Genomic DNA, 24,005 nt, shown 5'->3' with positions numbered 1-24,005 from the left:
GCCCACATACCCTCACTTCACCATAGGGCTGTTGGATACAAAAGATCTCCGCTAAAGAGCCCCTCCTAGAGGTGAGCCCGTTGGGGATTGCACCGCCCCCCCGACGAGGAGCAACCGCCAATGATGAAGCATGACACCCTTTTGGGTGTGTGAGGCAAATATATCCAACAAAATGGATGCCCAAAGGTGTGCTACCCACACCTTAGGTCACGTCAGCTTCTCCTAATCTTTCTCCCCTTTGAGGAACAGTGCAGCAACCCCCTTTTTTGAACTAATTGTCACCCCCAATTGTCATCTCCTCTCACGCAGCCGTCCCTTGACTCAGGGTCCACCAGTCGTGTTCCCTTGCCCGGCCCGCCTTTCCCTCCCATGCTGCCCGAATCATCGCGTTGTCCCTCCCCTTCCCTTCCTTACCATTTACTTTCCTTCCTGTACAGCACCGTTTCCATTGTCAATCCAGTCCTGAAGATGATCCTGACTAAAGAGGATCGAAACGTCGTCAAACGTTCAGCGCAATTGAAGGCGCAATCTATAATGTGGCTCTACTAAGTCCCTCTGGCAAATCCTTGAAAAACCACTCTTGTCCTCAACAGAGTCCAATCACATACTTCAATTACTCAAGGCCATACAAATTTATAACAAATACAGTATGGTGACACTGAGTTAGCAGTATTCTCATCAATAATTATATTGCAAATGTTGCAGTGATATTATCAATGATGTCATAGAAGAAGGCATGGCTGATGTAATATGTGGCGCAATTAGCAATGCATGGTGAGGGGCCGAGCCATAGTTAACTAAGGGCACAACTTATAGTTTCTTGAGATGACTAGAACTGTTGAATTGCTAAAGTTGTATGTGTGTAAAATGTGAACTTAACAATAACATCCCTGTAACCTTTGTTTTTTTTTCAGTGAATTTCAATTTTTTTTTAAACTGAAAGTAATAATTAATTACCAAAAGTAAATACAACTATTGCTGTGCATGCCCGAGCTGGGTTGGCCACAGGGCAGGGCCACATGCAGCCAGCCCCACGCTGTGCCGTGCTTTGGCCGTGCGTAGTGGGGGGGGGGTTATGGCCCCCCCACATGCAACTCACCCCACACAGTGCACTGCCTTTGGCTGTTCACAGTGGGGGGTTGGCCACATGGCCAGAACTATGACCAACTTCCCAAACGCATCTAACCCACGAACTCCCTTCAGGGGTGTTTTTGGCTCTGGAGAAGTGTGGCTCAATGGTTAGAGCAGGCAGACCTCGATGCAGAGCTCTGGCCAGGGACCAGGGTTCGATTCCTGCCCCGGTGGGTCTCGGGTTCGTTAATTCCCCTGACCGGATATTCTCACCTCAGTGCCTATTCCGATCATGGGTCCCACGCTGCAACTCTGGGCAATAGCTTGCTTAGTCTCCACAACGGCCCCCACAACGTGAGGGATGCCTGGTCTGCACTATGGGGGTGCCCAGGAGTGGACACTTCACAGGGAAAGCCAGGAAGGGTTCCATTGCGGTATTCGTACCAGCGCCGGGAAACCCACTGCGGGTAGCTGAGCGCTATACAAGTACAAAAACATTTACAACATTTACATTTACCCCATCCCCCAAGGCCTGGCACATTTTGAGGGGGAGAGGAGCACGTACCCCTCCTCCCTGGGACGATTTTGGCCCAGAGTACCCTATCCCTAGGGGCTCACCACTATATTTATGGAGAGCGGGGGCTCGCGGCTCCCCTCCCAGGCTATTTTTTAATTCAATAACGCTAAACCTACTGAACAGATTTACATCAAAGTACAAAACACACTCTTTCTGGACCAAGTTCTAGCTTTCGGCCAAATTTGATTTCAAAATCCGTTCAGTGGTTTGGGCTGTAGTCGTGCCTAAAATCCTTATTAGCAATTGCAAAATGTTGTTTTTGGACTGCCTCCTTTTTCTATGTCCCCACTTGACAAATCCCCCCTTAACTTTCCAGAAAGCAGCTGAAGTGACTGGCACATTAGTTTTGAAAATATTATGAAGAAAAAAAAAAAAAAGGAGGGTCCCAAAACGCAAAATCCTCATGCATTTTCCATGGACTTCTTTAGATAAGGAATTACACCAATTTCGACCGGTAGCTAGATCTTGGTCCACAGATTGTGCTTTCTGTGAGTTGGTGTAAATCCGTTCAGTAGTTTTTGAGATATTAAGGGTAAAAAATAATAGTATATTTTGGCAGTTGGTCTCGTGAGAGTCTGGTGGGCGTCTTGCAATAGAGAAAATCCAAAAATGGAGGTCTATGATTGCTCGAGTTGCCCGTTTTCCCAGTGAGCCTTCACACTCGCGTAGGACCGAGAGGCTTCTCTATGAGTCCCACAAGCGCTCCGATTGGCTGGCTGTTGAAAACTTTAAAAACAAATGACCGCCATAAATGTTTACTGTGAAAAATGTAAGATGTTGTGGAAACGAAGTTAAAAAACACTATACAAGGAGCAACAGAAAGATCTAGTGTTCACTTAGATTAGAGAGGAGATGTTTATGGGATAACTTATGTTAAGAGAATAAATGTGTATTGCTATTTACAAATTTGTACGATGTCTTGGGGGATCGTGAATAATAAAAAGGAATAGATTTTTTCACAATACACACTACTAATAGGAATGCATATTGTAGTTCTCGTTTTTCAGAAGAAGTGTGTAGCGGTTAAGTACTGTGATGAGTAGAAGGTCCATTCTTTTTTTCATCAAATGTTTCGAACTTGCGAGACTCTTGCAGGTTTGTGAAAAGTAGGAAGGAGTTGGTGACGTTTGAATACACTCTGGGATGCACACTTGTTACTGTAGGAAGTAGTCTTACTGGAGATGGCGCTTATCAGATTCTATTATTCACGCCCATTGGATTGGGAAGAGTTGCGAGTAGAGTTAAGGCTCTCCTCCCACCCTACAAGCACACCCATCATCTGAGATACAGGTCTGAGAGGAGAGCTCAGCAGAGAGGCAGAACCCTTCACACACGCTACTATGAACATCTATCATCTGAGAGAATGGTCTGAAAGAAGAGTGCAGTCTCTCCCCACACCCATCATTAGAGATCTCAGCAGAGATGCCAGTCCCTTCAAACACACACCCTACTATGCACATCCGTCATCTGAGAGAGATAGTGGGTGCTCACTATCACTACTACTTACTACATAAGATTTCCAGCCTGAAGAATGGGAACAATTGTCATTCATTATGGATGGAAAAAAAGCGAAGGACAAAAAAGACACATCTGTAAATATGTCTGGAAGCAGAAGAGGCTTTTGAAGAAGGATTCAATGACTAAATACAGAGTAAAATATGGACGCCCAAAAGGAGCTTTGATTGTGGTGAGAGGACTCCAAACGGTCAAAGAGCACCCAGGTAGAGACCGATTCCACTGGCAGTAAGAACACTTCTAGAACAGAGCTGGAAACAAGTGGAAGAAAAGGTTTCAACACTCTTGTCTATTCCCTAAAATTTGACAGAAATGAACAATCGCCCAGGTATTGCGGACAGTGACAATCTAAAGAATCACCAACTAAAAAATAACATTTTCACAAACATTTTGTTTCTGAAAAGGTAATTGAAAAAGACTGTTTTTAGTAATTGAAAAATACTGTTTTTACTTGCTTTTCACTGTAGTGGCTAGTGTGTCGAAAAAGCCAATATTTGATTGTAGTTTCGTGTTTAAGACCAGGTACTTAAAGAGCAGCTGGAGTTAAACCATTGAAGGAACTTGTTCTCAGAAGCGTTTCAAAATCTAAGCTTTAGGCAGAGGGACGGATCGGATGAGGAACACACTGAACACATGACAATGCTACTTACTAAAACATTACAAGTCATAGCTTTGAAAAACATGCTAATAAGAACACATGCCTTTCTTGGTCACATTTACCAAAAAGGGTAACATTATTCCAAGCAAATGACACAAGAAATAAACATTCACTACACGGTTATACGTAGCTTCACAAAATTTTGCTGTGCCGTTTGGGCTGGCTAAGCCTTTCAATATAGGGATTTATGAGCACCAACTCGCATTTAATTGATAGGCTGCGTTAAAGGCAGCTTCTAACAATGCATCCCTTTTAGTCAAATGAGGACACCCATGGCCACAGACTGAACCTTTGCTTATTAATCAAGATTCCTGTATGTGAGCTGGCTTTACAATCAGAATTGAACTGGAGTGAATACTCGGCATTAAGTCCTGCACATTTTCACCGCACTTAAAAACAACCAAAAGCACAGAGCATCTTTGCCACACTCACATTCAAAAACAGTCCCTTAGCACCACCCACCATGGCCATCCTCACACTGAGAAACACTCCTACTCAATCTTGAACAGCTTTCCACATAACGAGACTAGAAATCAGACCACAAAGCACTTTCCTTTCCCTCTAAAAAACCGAGCCTGAAGAGCAGCACATCAGTGTCCCCCCCACATGGAAACTGGGGCAAACGGAGATGTCTCCTTGCAGAGTTGCTTATATTTTATGAATGTAAGCGTAAATAGTCAGTCCAGAATCTGTATATATATATATATATATATATATATATATATATATATATATATATACACACACACACACACACACACACACACACATGTACGGTAATATTTACATCTCTATTGGAAACCGATTTTATGGAATGCTTAGTGTTCATGTAATCATATGCATAGGTCGTATCTGAATCTATAGGCCCTTTGTACAGGATATACTGTGGCTTTAACCTCCAAATATCTTTTATTCCCTTAATTTATTTAAGGGTCATTTATTTGGGTAGGTTTATACTCCTTTTCATTCACCCGAAATCACAGAACTATATAGCGGGTGTTTAAATCTCTATATAGTATACTATCAGAGTTCTGACATATCGTGATCTAACACAGACTCCTGCATTTTAGTGATACTCGGTACAACATGACAACTTATATATTACTTCTTATAATGTTGTACACTTATGCCTGTATTCGGTAATTTTAAACCATAAGGAGTGCTTATACCATAATTCCAATTATCAATTTCACCATATACTACCGTGCATATACGGCCTCTAGCTTCGTTTCTATGTTTGCGTGTGTATCCCGGCATTTGTGTTTGGAGCAGTCTTGACTCTTTTCGATTTGCACGGATGTGGTTCTGCACGTGGTTCGAGACCATTGCCTCGTGAGTAAACCAACTAGCGGGCTTTCTTTATTTACAAGCCACACGTGAGTTAACTTCCCTCCCCTCTTTTTGAATCCATTTCCGATCCTTACATTGGTCATTATGTACTTCCAGCCCATATATAGAGAGTACGCTATTGCGTTGCTCGGTTCGCACCGTTTTTTGCTGAGCCCATCCGGAGCCAGTATCAACCAGACGTAAGGCTGCCTGCATCGGAAGGATTTTAAAACGGCAGCCATCAACAGCAACATGTAATTCTCGGCGGCAACCACCAGACCGTTAAGATTTAACTGCTAACGAATTAGGTAAATAACCATGAATCCGGTGCACACCCCATCTATTTCGGCTTGTTATGTTGTGACACATCATTATACATTATATTTAGCTATATTTCGTATGCATCCATTTTTAAGTAATGGAATTCGATTAATTCGAGTCGCTTCTTTCAATAAACTTCAGATGTTGACACCGCTGCCCATCTAGGACCCCCATGTGTAAGTAGTACACGCTGCCTCTTAATATCTAAGCAATTCCCTCCCCTAAAGCAAAACACAATCACGGTTTTTACAACATATTCCTTTTTATGCTTACTATGTTTTATTTAGGAGGAGTTTCCAACATTACTATCTATATCGAACATATATGGGCCGGTTGTTTGTCTCTACCACGAGTCCAAGGGAGCAGACCTTTGAAATCGATTATATTTAGTAAGTGGTCTGAAATATTTTTTTCACCCATGAATTGCTACTTAAGTATTAGTAGTGTTCCTTCGTTCAGAAAGAGTGACAATTATAATCATTGCTATTTAATTTTCTGTTCTCAAAGGCTATACTCTCGAATATACACGAGAATAGCGTCACAATACAGAACAACTCTGAATACTATATATGCCCTACACGCACTCAGAGAGAAAGCTTGTTCTTATCTACCAGAAGAATGAAATAATTGGGCAAAAACATATAGAGAGGAGGATTAGTTATGAGCTACGGTCGTATTAGGCCTGAAATTGACATCCCCCATGAAATATATATTTTTTATATTTTATTTTTAAACTTCTAAAGGTATCTGTTATGTTATCATCATGTAAAAGTGATCAACCACATATTAAGACCTTTCTTAAGTCGAATCTAACAATAGGCCTCTTCTCTTCCGCAGATAATATTTTGTTGCATTTATACATAGCTCTGTTCTATCTACCTTGATATACAGATTGAGCTGAAACCACAGTATATCACTGTTTATCATCAGTTTCATGGTAAGAGCATTTATTCTTATATATGAACGGTTGCAATTGCCTATAAGGTTATAGATGAATTGATTTCTCACACAGATTAGGTTAATCTCCCCATCAGCCCGGAGATGTACAACACGATCTAGCCATTACTATTAGGACATTTTAGATTCTGATGTAAATATATGTAGATAAGAATGTATTTTTCTACTAAATATGTATATAGCTGCATATATCTCTGAAATTTTTCTCTCTCTATTTTTCTTTCATTCATTGTGTGAAGCTATGTATCGTTATATAGAAGGTTATATGATTAGTCGACGTTGTAATGTAATTTATCAGGTTACCTATGGTGCAAGTGTATATATATATGTGACATTATTTTCTATTGAATACCTGTATTTATCACTTTATGTAATAGATAGGCACTCGTACTGTATTATTGACATTGATATCATGTGTTTTGTAGAGTAGTGGACGGCTACCTGATGAAGGTATGTAAGCCGAAACGCGAGTTGTAGACATCTGCCGCACTGCCTGAGTCAACGTTTTAGTCTATCACATGGATTTGTATATACTTATGATTGTTGATAAGACTTATGATTGTTGATAAGTTTATTTACATGTAACAACTAATTTGATTCTCAAATGCATAATCGAATCATTGTTTCATCTATTCAAGTATGAACTTTATACAATTCAGGAAAAAAATATTTAAAAAAAATAAATAAACTGATCGATAAAAGTTTTTTATGCTTATGTTTTTGTATGGTGCTTGTCATACACATGTCTTTATCTTAGACACAGAAGGGTATTCTTTGGTATAGAAATAGTTTTAAATGTTTTCAAGCTATAACTTTCTCACGCCATCTTTGCCACACTCAAATTCAAAAACAGTACCATAGCACCACCCACCATGGCCATCCTCACACTGAGAAACTCTCCTCTTGTCCTACTCAATCTTCAACAGCTTTCCACATAACGAGACTAGAAATCAGACCACAAAGCCCTTTCCTTTCCCTCTAAAAAACCGAGCCTAAAGAGCAGCACATCAGTGTCGTGTCCCCCCCCCCCCCCACATGGAAATTGAGACCACATTGCTCAGGTGCTGTTTAATAAGGAAAGGTAACCTAGCGGTTGGGAACTGAGAATAAGAGTTGTCTACATAACTGCAAGCCTCTAGAACGGAAAACTAAGTTCTGGAACTCCCTCTTTGCCCTAGGCCCAAAAGCACAATCTGGCCGTACATACGTGACCTGTACTTGATGGCCCATGTTGGGAGGGACACTTGTTGCGCGGGTGGTCAGGGCTATCACTGGAGAGGAAGCCCAAGTGATGGTAGACCAAGGGTCTCCAACCTTTTCTTTAATAAGAGTTACTTATGTCAGGGGAAAATCATCCTGAACTACTAATATTATGAGAATTGGTTTTGTGACCACATGAGACAACGACAACAGACGTGGTTACACTAGTGACCACCATATGCAAGATTAACCTCAGTGCGTGCATTGGGCACAGTTGCCAACAGAAAAGTAAATAAGCATTGGCAAAGACAATAGGTCTCACTATGCAAGAGCTATTGGCTTAGTCTTGTGTTTTAACCATGATGTACAGCTGTCTGGTTGCTGTGCATCATGACAAAGTTAGGAAAATGGAGTGCTAGTATGCATCCCTCGTTAGCAGTGTTATAGCATTTTTTTCATCCGCACACATTAGAACAGTGCTCTCGGTACATTTCAGCAGCAGACATTCGTAAAACATTTACATTGAAGAAAATATCATGGATTCTACAACCAGAAACATGAAAATAAAGCATCCCTCCTTTGAAAGAGCGGCTATCAACGACTTCCAGATTTTGATACTGTAGCCTAGCGTTTCTGACGAAGAGTAGGCTCAATAGTATTTACAACAGACATCTTTTGTCTATTGCAAAGAAGAAATATTACAGAGCATAATGTCTCAGCGTAGAATAAAAGTTATCCCATGTACTGCAGTCTATGCGTTTTAAGAAATTTGACAAAACTGATGATTCAAGTACAAATAATCACAGGTTTAAACAACTGCATGTAAAAAAATATGTTGCAGTACTCTGCAGTTTGTGAATATAACAGCAGTAGAAAAGCTTACTAAGAAAGCAACCACTTTCGGTCAGTTTGAGGAAGAAGTTCATAGTCTTTCTTTTATGTGTACATATTTCACGGAGAAAGTCGATGCTTTGCTTCACTGTTTGTTACTTATGCATCATTGCTGTAGTATCACTGCCCCTGGAAGTCGAAAAGGTTTGTAAAGGGGGGTGGTGGTAACAGGATGGAAACAATTGGGGACAGGGGAGCGTTAAAAAAACAATGTTATGGTGCGGCCAGGGTGGTCTAAGTCATAGGTTGAATTTTTTAATTTTTATATAGTATCAGAATTCACAATGTGAGCAGCAGATGGCCAGCGGAGGGACACTGATTAGAGTGAATTAATCTGTGCTCGAACCATGCGCCACCAAAAGAAAATCAGAGTTAATTAATTTGTGGTTGAACCATGCACCACCGAAAGAAAAGGAGGTGACATATGGCAAGCACTGCCTAATTAGAAAGCAGCAAAGAAGTGTGGCAAAGCTGCAGACTAACGGTAAGCAATAGGTGTGTTCCAAGCCCATTATAGAATACAAGAGTCTTGCAAGCGAGAGCACATGCGCAAGCACATGCTCACGTAGAGGAGACCAAAACATTATCTGACAATGGGGAATGCCTTTGATTGATTAATACATAAACGCCATAGCTGCAGTGCCCTGGTACCAAGTTGGTAATATCAGTAATAAGTCTCAACATTGCATGATTTATCACTCAAATATCAGATCTTGAAAATACACTTACCATTTTTTCAACTTACTCGTACATATATTCATTCAACCAAGCAAAAGCTTCTAATTTAGTAGGCTAGGCTGCACACTGGAAAGCAAATAACAGGTGGAGAACAACCAGTAGCTCATGAGCTCCTCATTGTAAAAGGCTGTGCTAGGCCAACATGGGAGTAGGTCCTTGCATAGGCTTCCAATGATAGGTTCCGTTTCTACCCTGTGCTAACCAGGATGTTCTGGAGGTGCTGAAAAAAGGCCAGCTACGCAGGCAACAACTCAAAAGTGAAGCTAAAGAAACAAAAGCAAAAATGTGCATGCCAGAAGCAACATGTTACTTACCCTGTTAGCTAAGCATCGGTTCGTAGCGATTAGGACTGTAGATTCACATTTTTTATGTACTCCTTCCATCTAGTGTTGAGCTCGGACATTACAAGATGTTTTTATCCGAAGACACCTGGAGTCACTGGATAGTATGCAACTCCTCCCTTAGTCTATAATATTTTTTGCATAACGGGTCGAAAAGTGAGAGTGAAATGTAGAGTAGGTATACGTGCCCTGTGCATTATAGTTAATTAATGTATACCGAATAAAAAGATAATATGCAATAACTGCCAGCTTCTGGGGAGGAAGGATGGTTCATGTGAATCTACTGCACTACATGCTACCAACAGAGGCGCACAGGGTAAGTAACATTTTCCATTCATAGCATGTGTGGCTGTAGATGCACATGCTTTGCATCAACTATAAAACAATTTCCTACCTGGTGTGGAGGGGTGGGAAGCGGACAGCTTAGGTAGATGTTTAAAACAAAGTCCTTAGCTGGTTTCTGAATGGGCATGGTGTTAAACAAGTTGCTAACCTGCAGATATCAGCTAACTGGATGTTCCCTAAGAAAGCTGAGGTGGGCCTGTTTTTACTTGTAGATTGTGCCCTATGAGGTGTGGAGAGCACTCATTTCACCTTAGCATGGGTCTTGATACATTTCAAAATCCACCTCCCAATGCCTGCTTTCAAATTTGGCTGACCTTGTATGGTTTAGCACAAGCAACAAAAAGTTGGTTAGACTTACGGAAAAGCTTAGGCCTATCAATACAATGTTTGAACGCCTGATTAACACACAGTGTGTAACACTCTCTGCAACAGAATCAGGTTGTGAAAAAAGGGCAGCTCAATAATCTGATTAAAATGGAAAGGTAATACATCCTTGGGTAAGAATTTGGGTCTGGTTCAAAGGACTATCCCGTCCTTGTGTACCTAAAGTAATGGTTCCTGAATAGCTTTTAACGTGCGAATGTGCCTTAGCGAGATTACAGAAACAAGGAAAGCCACCTTCCATGAAAGGCACTGTAAAGGTGGAGAAAGGTGGTCTCATAAGCCTGCTGAGAACTAAATGTAGGTCAGACCATTGCTGGAGCTGTTCTTGGGGTGTCATCCTGTTAATATCCACAATGAAAACCTTGACTGTTCTGCTAATATGAAGCTACAGTAGCTAAACATAGTTGTATTGAAGTGTATGTGACACCAGTCTTTTGGAGATGAGAAATGTAGGAAATCATGTCCTGGCTCTGGGACTCTGGAGGTGAAGTTTGGGCATTTAACATTTTCTTGAGTAGAGGAAAGGTCCATGGTTGGGCTTCCCCATCTCTGGAAGTATCTTTGCAGGGCATGTGGGCAAAGTTCCCACTCAATAACTTGTTGATGCGTCCAGCTTAAAAAGGTCCACAAAGTCCTTGTCGACCCCTGGAAGGTGTTCAACCAGGAGCTGAATGTTGTGACTGATTGCCCATTACCAGATCCATTGCTTCAAGGCAGATAGCGGGGGCAAATGGGTGCCCCTTTTCTTTTATATATAATACATCACTGTCATGTTGTCCACCTTCATAATGATGACCTTGCCGCAGATGAATGACTAAAAAGCTCTGAGCGCTAGGCGAACAGCTGGTAACTCCAGGTAGCGGATTGCCTCCCATGCTGAAGAGGGGTCCAGATGCCTTGGACAGTCATGTTGCAAGATGTGCACCCCAACCTATGAGCAATGAGTGAGTAGTAATGGTCACCTGCGGAAGAGGTTCAAAGAAAGGCCTGCCTAGCAGCAGGATGCTTCTGTACCGCCACTTCAGAGAGCTCAGAGTGCTGGGCTTTATAAACACTAGATTTTCCAACTGACCTTCCACTTGAGACTACTGACTCACAAGGCACTGTTGGAGTAGACACATGAGCAGTCTGACAAGCAATACAATTGCTATGAGTGATGTATCATAGTGTAACTTTATTTACAGTTTTAATAGTTATTGGGCAAGTGGTATGAAAAAGCCAGCAGCCATAGAAATGCCAGCACCCTCTGCTGGTTGGGGTATGCTTTCTCTGTGACATTTAGGATTGAAATGGTTGGATGTGCAGCAGTTTTAGGTGGAATTTCTCTGCGTTTAACTTAACCTATATAGAGGATCTGAGTGTGTGCTGCTGCTCTTTATCAATCAGTCATGAGATAAGGAAAGACGTGATTGTCCTCTCTGCAGACGAGTAGCCGTAACTGCCAGACATTTGGTAAAGACCCTTTGGCCCCGAAGGCTAGTAATTTGAACTGGTAGAGCTGGTCGCTTACTGCGAACCAGAGGTACTTGTAATGGGCTGGGTGCATAGGTATGTGGAAGATGGCATCCTTGAAGTCTAATGTCATCATGAAGTCTCCCTATCAAATCAATGGGATGATGTCCTGTAAGGCCGTTATGTGAAACTTCTCTGACAGGGTGAATTGGCTGAGCTGCCTGAGGTCCAAAATGGTCTGTAAGGTTCTATCATTCCTTAGATAAGTGCAATGAATAAATGCTGTATGCTTATTGGTGTGGGGACAATAGTTTCATGATGCCATTTTGTAGAAGTTTGTGAACTTCCTCTTGCAAGAGCAAGGTGCTGCTGACTGAGGGCACCCTGTTGTGAAGGTATGTTGGGTGGTGTAGTATCAAATTCTAGACAGTATTTCAATTGGACTACCACTAATCTGAAGGGATACCGATCTACTGAAAGGAGAAATTCCTTAGGCTCCCACAACAGCTGCTTTGTGACTGGATGCGGAGAGGGGGAAGCATAGGCTTCTCTTCCGGAACTGCTGCCTTTACCACTGTACCCTTGCCATTGTTGCCTCTATAACTTCCCCGTGAGTAACCCCTACCACACAGGGAATCAAGAAAAGACTGCTGCTGCTGGTACATTTTTGCCTGGCTAGCTGGTGTGGTTCCGTCACCCACTTTGTGGGTGATGCCTTCAGAAAGTACCCCTAGAGGTGTTGGATTGCTGGGATCCCGTAGACTTTGTGATCTCATCTACCCTAATATTCTCCAACATCATATCCACCTGGCATCCTGAAAGAGCTTCCCCATCGAATGGGATGTTGAGGTGGTATTGTTAGACCTTCGGTTTAAAGACTATCTTTAGAGCAAGTCAGTGGAGTTAATGCTGCGAGGGGCAAATTACCCCGGGGTCTATGGCACAGGGTATCTTTTTATTGGAGATGATTTTCCCTTTAGCAACTCCTCACCCCTTTTATTACAGGCATCAGAGAGGTGCTGTAGGTCTACCTCAGTTTCCTTCCAATGAAACTTATCATATTGTGACAGTAATGCCACTGAATTTGCAATACACCACTGCATAGTAGCACATACTGCTCCTCGCTTCCCAGCATCTATACATTTGCTTTCCTTATGGAGCGGGAGGGGGGGGATCATTTGTGACTTGGGCAGAAGCCCGCTCTCTGGCAGTATGGACTACCAGTGAGTACGATGGGACCGGGGCTCAAATAAAAAGCAGGTAATTAGGAGAAACATCATGTTTCATTTCAACACGATGTGTATTCACCCTGGACCTGACTGGATCCCTAAAATTATCAATGTCCAACTTCAGCATACCCTTGAGCATGGGTAGGAACTTGACACAACATTCTGTCTTAAAGACAGTCTCCAATAAAAAGTTGTCCTCGTGCTCTGTGAAGTGTAAAGCAACTTTACGGTGCTGAGACACTCTCTGTAGAATGGTTTGGTATGCCATAGCATTATACAGTTGGGATGGTCTAATAGGGTATGGCTCCAGTTTTTGGTGGGGGAGGTTTGACATAGTCGTCCCATGGGTCATCTCTACCCCCTTCATCCAGGGGCCCCTTCACCCATGGGCTGGTCATATGGATCACCTTCCCAATACAGGGTGACTAGATCTGAAAAAGAATGTACTGACCCTTCGGGGCATTGAGGTGGGGGGAGGTCAATATTGAGACTGGCCTTTGTAGCGTAGTGGGAAATGGTATGTAGGGCCATGGTAATAAGGACGGAGCAGGCTTAGTTTCAGATGTCGACACTAAGGGGGGGTTTGGCTTTGACTTCATGTCTGACTTTGGATGAGGAGGTTTCAGTTCCGAAAGTGGAAGCTTGCTTTTGGCCAAGACGGCATTAAGGTGGGGTGTGGATCCAAAACCCTCACAGGATGGTGTCTTGGCTCTGAAGGTTTGTCTCGTTGGTGACCAGAGCCAAGTGGAGCGTAGGCCTCTTTCTTGGCTGGTTCGGGGCTCGATGCAAGACTTTCTGGGGACGGTGCTCCACCTTGGTGCAGGGCCATTTAAGAGAGTGTCTTTTTACCCTTTGGCCGAGGTTGTCACTCCCGGACTTCATAGATTCCTTGGTGCATGGTCTCGCCAATAGAGACTCCAAAGGGAGTACCTCTTCTTTCTTGGAGGCGCTCAAAGACACCGTCTCAGGACTTAGCATCTGTAGGGCTGCTGGTGTACCAGAGGGTCCTGTTTCCTCTAACTAAGGTTGTCCTACTGTCTGAAAATTCCTGGAGTGTCAACTAACGATCCAAGCTGCATTTTTAGGAATGCCCAAAGCCTATCCCCTACGGTACTGCAATGTGTTTTTGCACTGGAAGGTGAAACAGAAATTGTCGACTTCTTGTGTTCAGGAGATAAACAGAGGTGACTGGCCTATAGTTGCTTCACATTACTATGTGGGCAGAATCAGAAAAAAAGGGTGCTCCATCGGCCGACATTCTCTGAGGCTCAGTAATTCAAAAGGAGGTAGGACTGGGCTCCATGTTGCCAGTCGTCAAACCAATCGTCTGTGTCTGAAATTCAAATAGCAAAACCTGATACAAGTCAGAAGCGGACAGTGGAAAACAACAATATAAATGTGCAGTCATACCCTTGCTCATTGTGGACTAAAGGAAGAGTCACAGTAATGCATGACTCGACGCTTCATGAAAGAAAAACGTTTAATGCTCAAGCTCATACTAGAGTATGCAAAGCATGTGTGTCTACAGCCACACATGTTAAGAACAACGGGAACTAAATGAAGGTAGGGTATACTTGGTCTGGATGCTAGTGAGCCTGGTCCTTTTTGTTTTGTTTTAACATTCTCTGATCTGCCTGATTAAGAAGTCGATAGACCGGCATCCCTTAACCATCTCCATTTCTACCACTAGTATTTGCCACTGAGTTTGCAACAAAGATTCAAAACACTATTCCTTGCAGCTACCTTGTTTGTTAACTTTCCATTGTATACATTGAATAAATTGATGCAACATGATCCAGAACATAATTCACACCCTCAGTCCTACCACTCATAACTTCCTTTGTAAAGGAAATTTAAACGAAAATCTAACAAATTAAAAACACGTGTGTCTGCAAAGTGAGAAACCGTATAGAGTTTACATCTGCAATTCACAGACCTTAGTAGGTACCATAAATGAATGAACATATAATTTAAAGGTACATCACTTACTATCTCTGTTGGGCTGTGAGGACTCATCAGCCCAGGATGTAGTCAAAGGAGAATGTGGAGACTTCACAATGCTGGCCTCCGACATGGGAGTGATGCTTTTAGGCCTGTAACTTGGTGCCTCTCGAGTGTGGTTTGGGGAGGATGGTTCACTTCTGCCCACCACCTGCAGGGCTCGCCTATCTGGGGAGTTGGCCAGAAGCTCCTTCAGGATGTTGATGGGCGATATGGTGAGCTCCCAGTTGGTGATGCCGAAGTCTCTCAGGTGGGCTCTGGCGTGGCTGGAGAGGCCGGCTCGTGTGTCAAATCCTGCGCCACAGAACTCGCATCTCATGAGGCTGAAGGTGCTGGGATCAAAGTTGGCCACTGCAATGAAAATGAGAGTGCCCCATCAATGAACCTCAATGTAGAAAGCAGGTGATGGGGCCACAGGCCAATCACATGCCCTCGTAACGACGCATGAGTAAAGCTGGGTTGAATATATGGATACGCACCATGAGAAGAACCTTTTAGCGTGGAGGGGCGTCCCACAAGTGGCCAAGGCGCTTCGTACCGCAGAGTTGGCTCCCCTACTGAGAGCGAGGAGATGCAATTAGTCAAAGGTACACAGGAATTTGTACCATTCAGATTTTGATCATGTCGCCAATCCCTTTCTGACATCCGTACCTTCAATTCTTTCTAATCTGGGTACCTTTGTTTTGAACACAAATCCTGCTAAACCTAAGGAGATACTGAAGTTCATCACCTCTGAAGCACATCGCCAAACACATGGGCGTGCTTGTGCCAATAAATTTGCCAGACTGGCTGAACAATAGAGGATAAAGAATGGAGTATAGTAAAAATGAAGGGCCTGGTAATGGAAATCCCAGAAGCCCACATAAGTAGGTCATAATGGAACTGGGTGCGTGGCCATTCACTGTAATCTAAGGCTGATAGGACACTGCACTTTCTGAACCACAATATAATGAATGCAAAATCAGACGAAAATAAAATCAAATAAAATTAGATTCTTTTTTTAGAAACGTTTGAAACATTATTAAAAAGTAACAAGCGCAATGTTCAAATAAATGCAAATACATGAGAAAAGCAATAAATTGTCAAAGTCAAAATACAAGAAAGTAAATGGAGAAAAAGTGATTATTAAAATATGGAAATCAAAATGGTCAGAAACTATAAAATAATTGGGACTCTGTGATGAGGTGGCTCACAAGGAGAAGTTACTGAGTGAGGATCTTAAAGCAGTGAATGGAAGCACCACTTCCCAACATGGACGCAGTGCACGGAGTTAAGCTGGGGGTGCTGCTTCGAGGCCTGTTTATAGCTATACCAATTAATACCAATTGGGTGTCCAAGGGGGTAAGTTCTTGCATTAGCCCTGGGATTCTCAGTTGACATAAAGCAGGCAAGCCACAAGAAGAGGCAAGAAAAGCATTTTAAAACGTGTTGAGGATGAGCACTTAGATATTGAACCTTAGAGGTCCACGGAGGTAGTGTATGTGCGAAAAGGGGTTGCTTACTTCAAATGCAAGCTAGTTGTAGGATAGAGATAACAACAGAAGGTCGTTTAAACCATTGGAAGATACAGCTAGAGCAGGAGTTGCCCACTTGTTCACAGAGGGTGGATAGGAATAAATACTTCAGGGAGAGAACACACGGACACTAGATAAGAGAGGGGCACGTTCACGCAAGGTACACAAGAAGCAGATATAGAAGGACAGCGTGTTTTAAGACCAGCTCTAATAGGTGCTCTATGTGACTGCCAAAGAATAAAGAATCCTTATCACTTATCTCAAAGCACTGCAGATTGCTTCCTGCTGGTCATACGGCCCAGAGTGGGAATGTATCTCAAAACTGTCAGCTGCTGGAGGCACTCATTTCTTCAACTGGGGCTGTTTCACAATTAAGGCAGTCATTTCTCTTTGTATAAACGACATTTCGAGGTGCCCTAATAAGGAACCTAGGCTCACCAAAACCACGGCAAAGTGGTCATGCCTTCCCAGTTGCGTGCATTTCAAGAGGACAAGGAAGGGCACTATCTGCATTGCAACCTTCTACCGCTTCTAGCCTTTAAGATTACTTCTCTTATTTATCTCATGCTCTACCTGGTTGCAGAATAACTAGTGTCAACGAAATGAATTATTTAACTGGCTGAAAACTGTCTTACAACAGCAGAGCTACAGCCACAAACTAACCAACTTATTTTTCAATGAAAAAGAAATGCAGTGGCCATTTTGAATTAGATTATTTTCAGGCAAATTACTAGACTGGCTTCAACGAAGACTGGTAAAATATCAGTAGGTAATCCAGGTCATTTGCAAAAGAATTGAACCTTACAATATTTTTGGTAATGACTAGTGTACAGTGCTTTCTAAATAATTGAAAACACCTTCACGAACTTAAACCAAACATGTTGTGGTCACATTCTGATTGCCTGTTGATTAAAGTATCTCTCCCCAGAATGGCAGCCAACTGGAAGGGAGCACAGAGCCAGAGGAGGCTTAAGGGTTTAGTTCTTCTTCTTGGTGGGTCAGTTCCAATCCAGCCAATTTAACTTGTTCGTCTGCTGCACTAGAGGGGAAAAGGAGAGAAGCCGGGTGCAGAGCTGTTACATTAATGTCAATTTATTCATCTCACCAGAGGTTTCTAAGCACCAGAACTTCAAGTAGGCTTCTGTAAAACAGGGGTGGTTCCATTGTTCATCATGTGATTTAGTTTTCCCTACATCACTGGGCAACAATCTGCAGGAGCAGCAAGATTGATCACCAAAACTTGAGCATGAGACAGTATGGTGTCAAAACTAGGAAAACTGACCAGGAGTCCAAAACAGTGCCCAGCTTAAAAAAAATTTGAAAGTAAGTTCAAAAGGGAATGGAAAACATTTGAAGGAGATTTATGTGCTCAAGGGACAAACTCGTTCAGCCAAAACAGCTAGGAAATAAGATAGTACGTTTTAAAAAGTACAGCAGGTGGTGCCTCCCAGGACAGAGCAGGTTACAGCCAACATAACTTTCATCGGCTTTCCCTGTTGAACGTTTCTAACCAAATCATTAAATCAGGAGCGACAGTAAAGGATAAGTGGAGAGAAACAATGTAATGTTTTAGACACCAGCCATTTGACCTGGGAGAGTGGCTTTGAATAAAGGTTCAATTACGTGTCTTGATTAGCTTCACCAACACCCATGTTCAAAAGAATAGGTAATTACTGTTCTTTTATATCCAGGAGCCCCATCATAAAAGGAGATCGTGGGAACAGCAGGTTGAAATTAACAGAATGACTGTGAGGGAATGCAGTCAACTTGGTAGAGAAACTGTGACATCCGGCAGTTTCTCAACCAAGGTGACTGCATTCCCTTAAGGTGAAACAGCCAAGCTTTATATAGGTCAGAGTACTTGAACAGCATAGAGTTTGCCAGCAGGCCTGTGCTTCCCACCTACGTCAAGAGCTCACTGCCATTTAATTTTTTTTTCATGGTATGACGGTCAAGCTCTTAACAAGTTTGTGTCAGACGGTCCATAAATTATCAAAACTAAAACCAGTTCAGAGGGTAATAGTCCGTCACCTGCGCCTTGAAAATGGACACCTTGAAAATGGACGCTTTGGAACTTGAGTGAGTAGTGAGCCACCAGGCAACTACATGGTAAATCTGACCCGAATGTATGCACATTCGACGGTATAAATAAATGGGGGAAAGACTGCTCACGGCCTTCACCAGACACACTCTCCTGCTACCCAGACCTGCAGGTTTTGCCAACACTACCTGAGCATGGCTCCGCCTGCGAGGTCGCACGGTTGTCTCTGTACAGCTGCCTCCACGCTGCGGTCGCCAGCGTGGTATTAACCAAGCCCTAAAGTAGGCCCGCCCCCCCACCCCACCCCCCAGCCTTGGGCCCTTGTACTGACCTCCGCTGCCAACTTGTCGCAGGAACTTGCCTTGTAGAGGCTGATTTTAAGTGTTCCCTGCCCTGATGCCTTGAGCCTGCTAGCACTGCTGACCTCCTCTCCTCCCCTTGGTAAGCACTTCAAACAAGACTTACCCAACAACCGGGACTTTTCCAACTCCAACATCATAATAGACCATAAAGTTGACAATGCACAACAAACACAATTGTGCACAAACATTAAAGACAGTCATGAATTAATTAATCCCTCAGAACTGCAACACAACATCAAATGCCAACTCAAAAAAGGCAGAAGGGAAGGAGATCCGGGACCAAACGGGATCCTGCCAATCCTCTTCAAAGAAGATGTGGGTTACTGGGCAGCAGCTCTCGAACCCCTTTTTTTGGAAATCAGGAGCTCGAACATCTTGCCAGGTTCCTGGAAGGGCTCTATCATCACTTCAATATATAAAGCAGGGGACAGGGCTCTCCCTCAAAACTATCGACAAGTGGCTCTAATTGACAATGAGGCGAAGTACTTCGCAGGCCTACTGCTGGAGGAACTACAGGCATGGGCCACAAAGAAATCTCCGATACCGGTTTATCAGACAGGCTTTGTTAAATCAGTGGGTACGACAACCAATATACTAACTATGGGCATACTAATAGATAAGGCAGAGACAAAAAAATTGCCCCATCATCTCTGCTACATAGACTATAAAGAAGCTTTTGACAACATCAACCGGAATCTCCTATGGTCAAAATTAAACGGCTGGGGGGACCTCAAAACCACTGTTGGACCTGTTAATAAACCTGCACACGGAGACTTGGATACAGATAAAGGTGGGGGACGGCTCACTGCTGTCGAGGCGCATACAGACCAACAATGGCCTCAAGCAGGGCTGCGTCTTGGCCCCCACCCTGTTTAATCTGTATTTGGGCGACCTGGCTCCAACTTTGAACAACTGCAACTCGCATGCTCCTAAACTAGGAGGGCTTAATCTACCATGCCTCTTATACGCGGACGATATTGTCCTAATAAGCCACACCAAAGTAGGGCTCCAAAACCTCTTGAACACCACACAGAGCTATTCCAAGTCAAACGACCTAACAGTAAACCTCGAGAAAACCCAAACTATGACTATTAGCAAAAGAAAAAGGAACTTTTTTTCGTGGTTTTGGAACAACTCTCGTATCAAAGACACGTCGACATATAAATATCTAGGCGTGAAGATTGATAACGGCGGTCGATTCAGTGTGCAAAGGTCTAGCATCAGAGGCAAAGGACTTGCATTGGCAATCGCCTTAAAAATACTGAATAACAAGCTTTCTGGACCATCTTTAACACATTTGGTACAAGTTATCCGTGCCAAACTGCTGCCTACAATAACTTATGGAAGCGAGGGGCTACGAGGCAGGGATGCAACAATACTCGACAGCACAATTATAGCCGCATATAGAATCATCTTCAGCCTTCCTAAGCGAACCTCCCCACCACAGATTAGGCTGGAGTTTGGCATTCAACAACAGCTCCTGGCACGACAGGGGGCCGACATTTGTGTATGGGACAAAGTGAGGGCATCCGCACAAGGAACATTGAACGAATATCTGTGGAGGGAGTTAGAGCAGTCTCCGACCTCACCAGCAACTAAATACTTAGCAAAATGCCTTGAAAACACCGAACTGGAACAGCTCTGGGCTTCCTCCACAGATCACAAAACGTTTAATAAATTGGTAAAGAAGTCGATTAAACAACAGCCGTGGTTCCAAGACAAAGCAGACTTCTCAAAAAGAACACACGCTTGGATGATTCTGAACTCATATTCGGCAAAAGCTCCCCAGAACAATTTTGGTCTGGGCTACGCCAAAAAGACCAAAATGTGCTTCTTAAGGTACAGGCTAGGTCTGTTGCTGTGCACTCAGCACCTCCCACACTGGCTAAAAGAGAAAGCAGGCACGCTATGCAGGAAGATATGCTTCATTTGCTATGCTCCTGTGAGAAAATGTTAGAGGAGCGGAAACTTCTTTTGAGACGCCATTTTATCAGACATGGGACACGCACACGAAGGAGCGCAGTTCTTACCTGTTTTTCATCTCAGGACCCTGAGCTGAGCTGCAGCCTTGTAAAATTTTTAAAGGCAGTAGAGAAAAAAATGCCCAGACTTGATTTTTGAACTGATTTGATTTTAACCTGTTAAAACAGAAACTATGTTTACTGTCTAAATACTTGTGTGATAAATGAAAGGCCAACATGTTTTATAATTAGGATGAATAGAACAGCAATGTCCACGCCATGCTGGTTTTAAAATATATGTCATTTTATATTGTGTTTTATTTTAATTCATATTTTGTGTTGTACTGCATTGGTTTTAATTAATTGTGCAAATAAACTTACTACTATTACTACTTCTCCTCCCCTACAGGGACAGACCTCGCTCCAATCAACACGTGACCTACTTGTCGAGTGATTGCTCCCATCTCTCCCCAGCAATGGGCCTCGCTGGAACGGTGAGGCAACCCCGGGTCAACTTCAATCGCCCACATGCTGAAGCCTGGTATTTGAGGCCCATCTTCGATTGAGAAAAGTCACACTGCTACACTCAGAGAGTACTTCCAGCACTCGCACCTGCAACTCTGGGTTATTCTCCACTGGCTGTTAGGAGCAGCCCCTGAGGTGGAAGCACTACGGCGGATGCCTGCTCTAGCGCCACTCGCATCCCGCAACACAACCCGGTGATCGCCTAACAACCATTTATTGAGTTGGCTGACCCTGGGTAGGCAGGTTGAACAATGACTTCAGGGTGACCCGAGAAAACGATGGTGTACGGAAGAATCAATCCCTTCTGCTTCAATATGCAGGAGAAGAGATTTACAAGTCTTTCTAGAACCTCCCCAAACTAGGGATGAGGAGGACTACGATGCAGTAGTGAGGGCATTAAACCATCATTTAGACCCGCAGCTGAACCCAGGTTTTGAGAGTTTCAAGCTAAGACAGGAACACCAACGCAAAGGAGAGTCGATCGATAACTTCTATGCCCGCATTGGCAAGTTGGCCAGCACCTAACATAGCAGACGACCAGCCGAAAGAAGTCCGGGCACAGATCATTCAGGGATGCAGATCCAAGACATTGCGCTGCCTGATCCTGAGGCAACCCAAACTCAGCCTGCATGACATTCTCGTGTTAGCACTATTGTATGACCTCTCAGGAGCATGGGTAGCTAAAATGGTCGTGGCTGTGACATGCAATCAGAGTGGCTGCAAGTTGCCCAATGTCAAGACCGAAACAGTGGATGCGATCACCTCCAAATCGACATACACCCGGGCAAAGTCGATGACAACTGTGTCCATGGGACAGTGCAGGAACTGTGGGAGGGATGATCACCCACTGGAGAATTGTCCAGTCCAAGGTAAAACATGCTCAAATTGTGGCAAGCTCAATCACTTTTGTGCAAAGAAGACCCGCGGAACTGAGGAACCAGAGGACGTGCACCATTAACAAAGGTAGTTCGGCAGCTATCCATTACGAAAGCCGGGAATCAGGGCTATATTACACAGCGCAACAGGCAGAGCAATTCCAAAGACGATTTGACCTCTGAGGAGGAATACTTATTTCTGATATTCACAGATCTCCTCAAAAAGCACAGACCACTACTGCCTAAGTGTACAGTGGATGTAGCTGGCACGAACATCAAAGCTCTTATAGACAGGTGTGCATCTGTGAATGTGATGTGCTATCATCAGTACCATCATCTCCGCCCCAGGCTAATGCTTGGCCCTCGTCGGCCAAGATCTATACCTACGGGAGGCAGACACTCCTGCCAGGGAAAGAGGAAATCAATGTATGGGTACAGTCCAACGGCAAGGAGTGCCCAGGAAAGTTCCATGCCATTGAAGGGGAATCAGAGACCCCCATTGGGTACCACATGGCGGAGGATCTGGGGCTTGTATCCTTTGACACCAACGTCCAAAAGTTAAAAGTCAATTGACTAACTGACCAGTTTCCAGTCAACTTCAAGGGTTAGGGGGCCTCCATGCACACCTGATAAAACTGCACATAGATGAGTTCATCAAGCCAGTGGCCCTTAGTCACCAGAGTTTACCTTTTCACCTCCTGTGTCTGGACTGCGCCCAGCCCTATCAGGCTGGCATCAACAAGGAGCTCCGCCAGTTGCTTGGGATTGAAATAGGCCATCGTCATCTTACTGAGAAAGGCCAACTTTGCCCGTTGGAATGAGCCCTCTTCTTGGCCCCCCAGATCGACAAGCCTCCCCTCGGGCACGGAGAGGTTCTGCAATGATTGCAAAGTTGGGGATGAACTTGCCACTGTAAGTTGCCATCCCACGAAAAACTGCAGATCTCTGTGACATTGCAAGCGGAGAGGCCCAGAGTATGTTCTGAGACTTTCTGGGGTCGACTTGAATGCCATCCTTAGTGAATATGTAGCCAAAGAATTCTATATGTGACTCGAAGAATGAGCACTTCTCACAATGAGGGGTGAGTCAGTGATCACATAGTCGTTTTAGAGTAGTCTTGTGTCGATGGTGGTGTTCTTCAGCTTTTGTGGAGACTATAAGAATGTCTACACTGACATTCATTACCCATGGACCTCACGGATGGTATTTTGAAATACTTCGGCCGCAGACGATATCCCAAATCTTATCACTTGTACCGTCGCAGGCTGAGGTGCATCAAGAAATTTGTGAATTATTTGCTGACTTCATCTAGCTGTAGTTGGTGGCAAATTGGCCAAGAGGATGCACTTGAAGAAGCTAATATCAGGTATTTTGATGCGTAAAGCCAAATGATAATCGGGATGCAAATACATATTTAAAACTCAAACAAGTCGGACTATCATTCACATACTAGCACTGCCAGATTTAGAAAAACCAGGACTGGCGGAAGAGCTTTCTGCTCTGCAGCTTCACGGATGTGGAATGAACTTCCGATTGATCTCAAATTTGTTGCAATAACGGAAAAAGCTGAAAACCTGCCTCTTCCATATGGAGAAGTAAAATACAGCAATCGCTATTTTTGACATGCTCGGACACCCACCACCCTCCTTTCCTTTGATTTGGTTGTTTCTGTGCATAATGACTACACGGTAATCTCCATCACCAGGATACCCGTTGGG

At 43.6% G+C, this 24,005-nt stretch overlaps 1 protein-coding gene across 7 annotated transcripts in view; it reads right to left on the bottom strand.

Annotated features, from left to right (window-relative positions):
* Positions 1 to 24,005, bottom strand: part of WIZ (WIZ zinc finger) — a 778,954-nt gene that overhangs the window by 290,729 nt on the left and 464,220 nt on the right. For 5 of the 7 annotated variants that reach the window (XM_086960680.1, XM_086960724.1, XM_086960697.1 and 2 more), the window contains exons 5-6: positions 15,489 to 15,566; positions 14,998 to 15,360 (exon numbers count right to left, since the gene is read on the bottom strand). In XM_086960680.1, coding sequence (XP_086816806.1) covers positions 14,998 to 15,360; positions 15,489 to 15,566 — 441 coding nt within the window. The remainder of the gene's footprint in view (positions 1 to 14,997; positions 15,361 to 15,488; positions 15,567 to 24,005) is intronic. The other 2 variants (XM_086960707.1, XM_086960716.1) reach the window with 1 other exon arrangement.

This window comes from Lissotriton vulgaris, chromosome 1_1 (genome assembly GCF_964263255.1).
Source record: "Lissotriton vulgaris chromosome 1_1, aLisVul1.2, whole genome shotgun sequence".
Lineage (NCBI taxonomy): Eukaryota > Metazoa > Chordata > Amphibia > Caudata > Salamandridae > Lissotriton > Lissotriton vulgaris.
The sequence above is the reverse complement of the archived record's forward strand: the minus strand, read 5'-3'. Positions and strand labels throughout refer to the sequence as shown.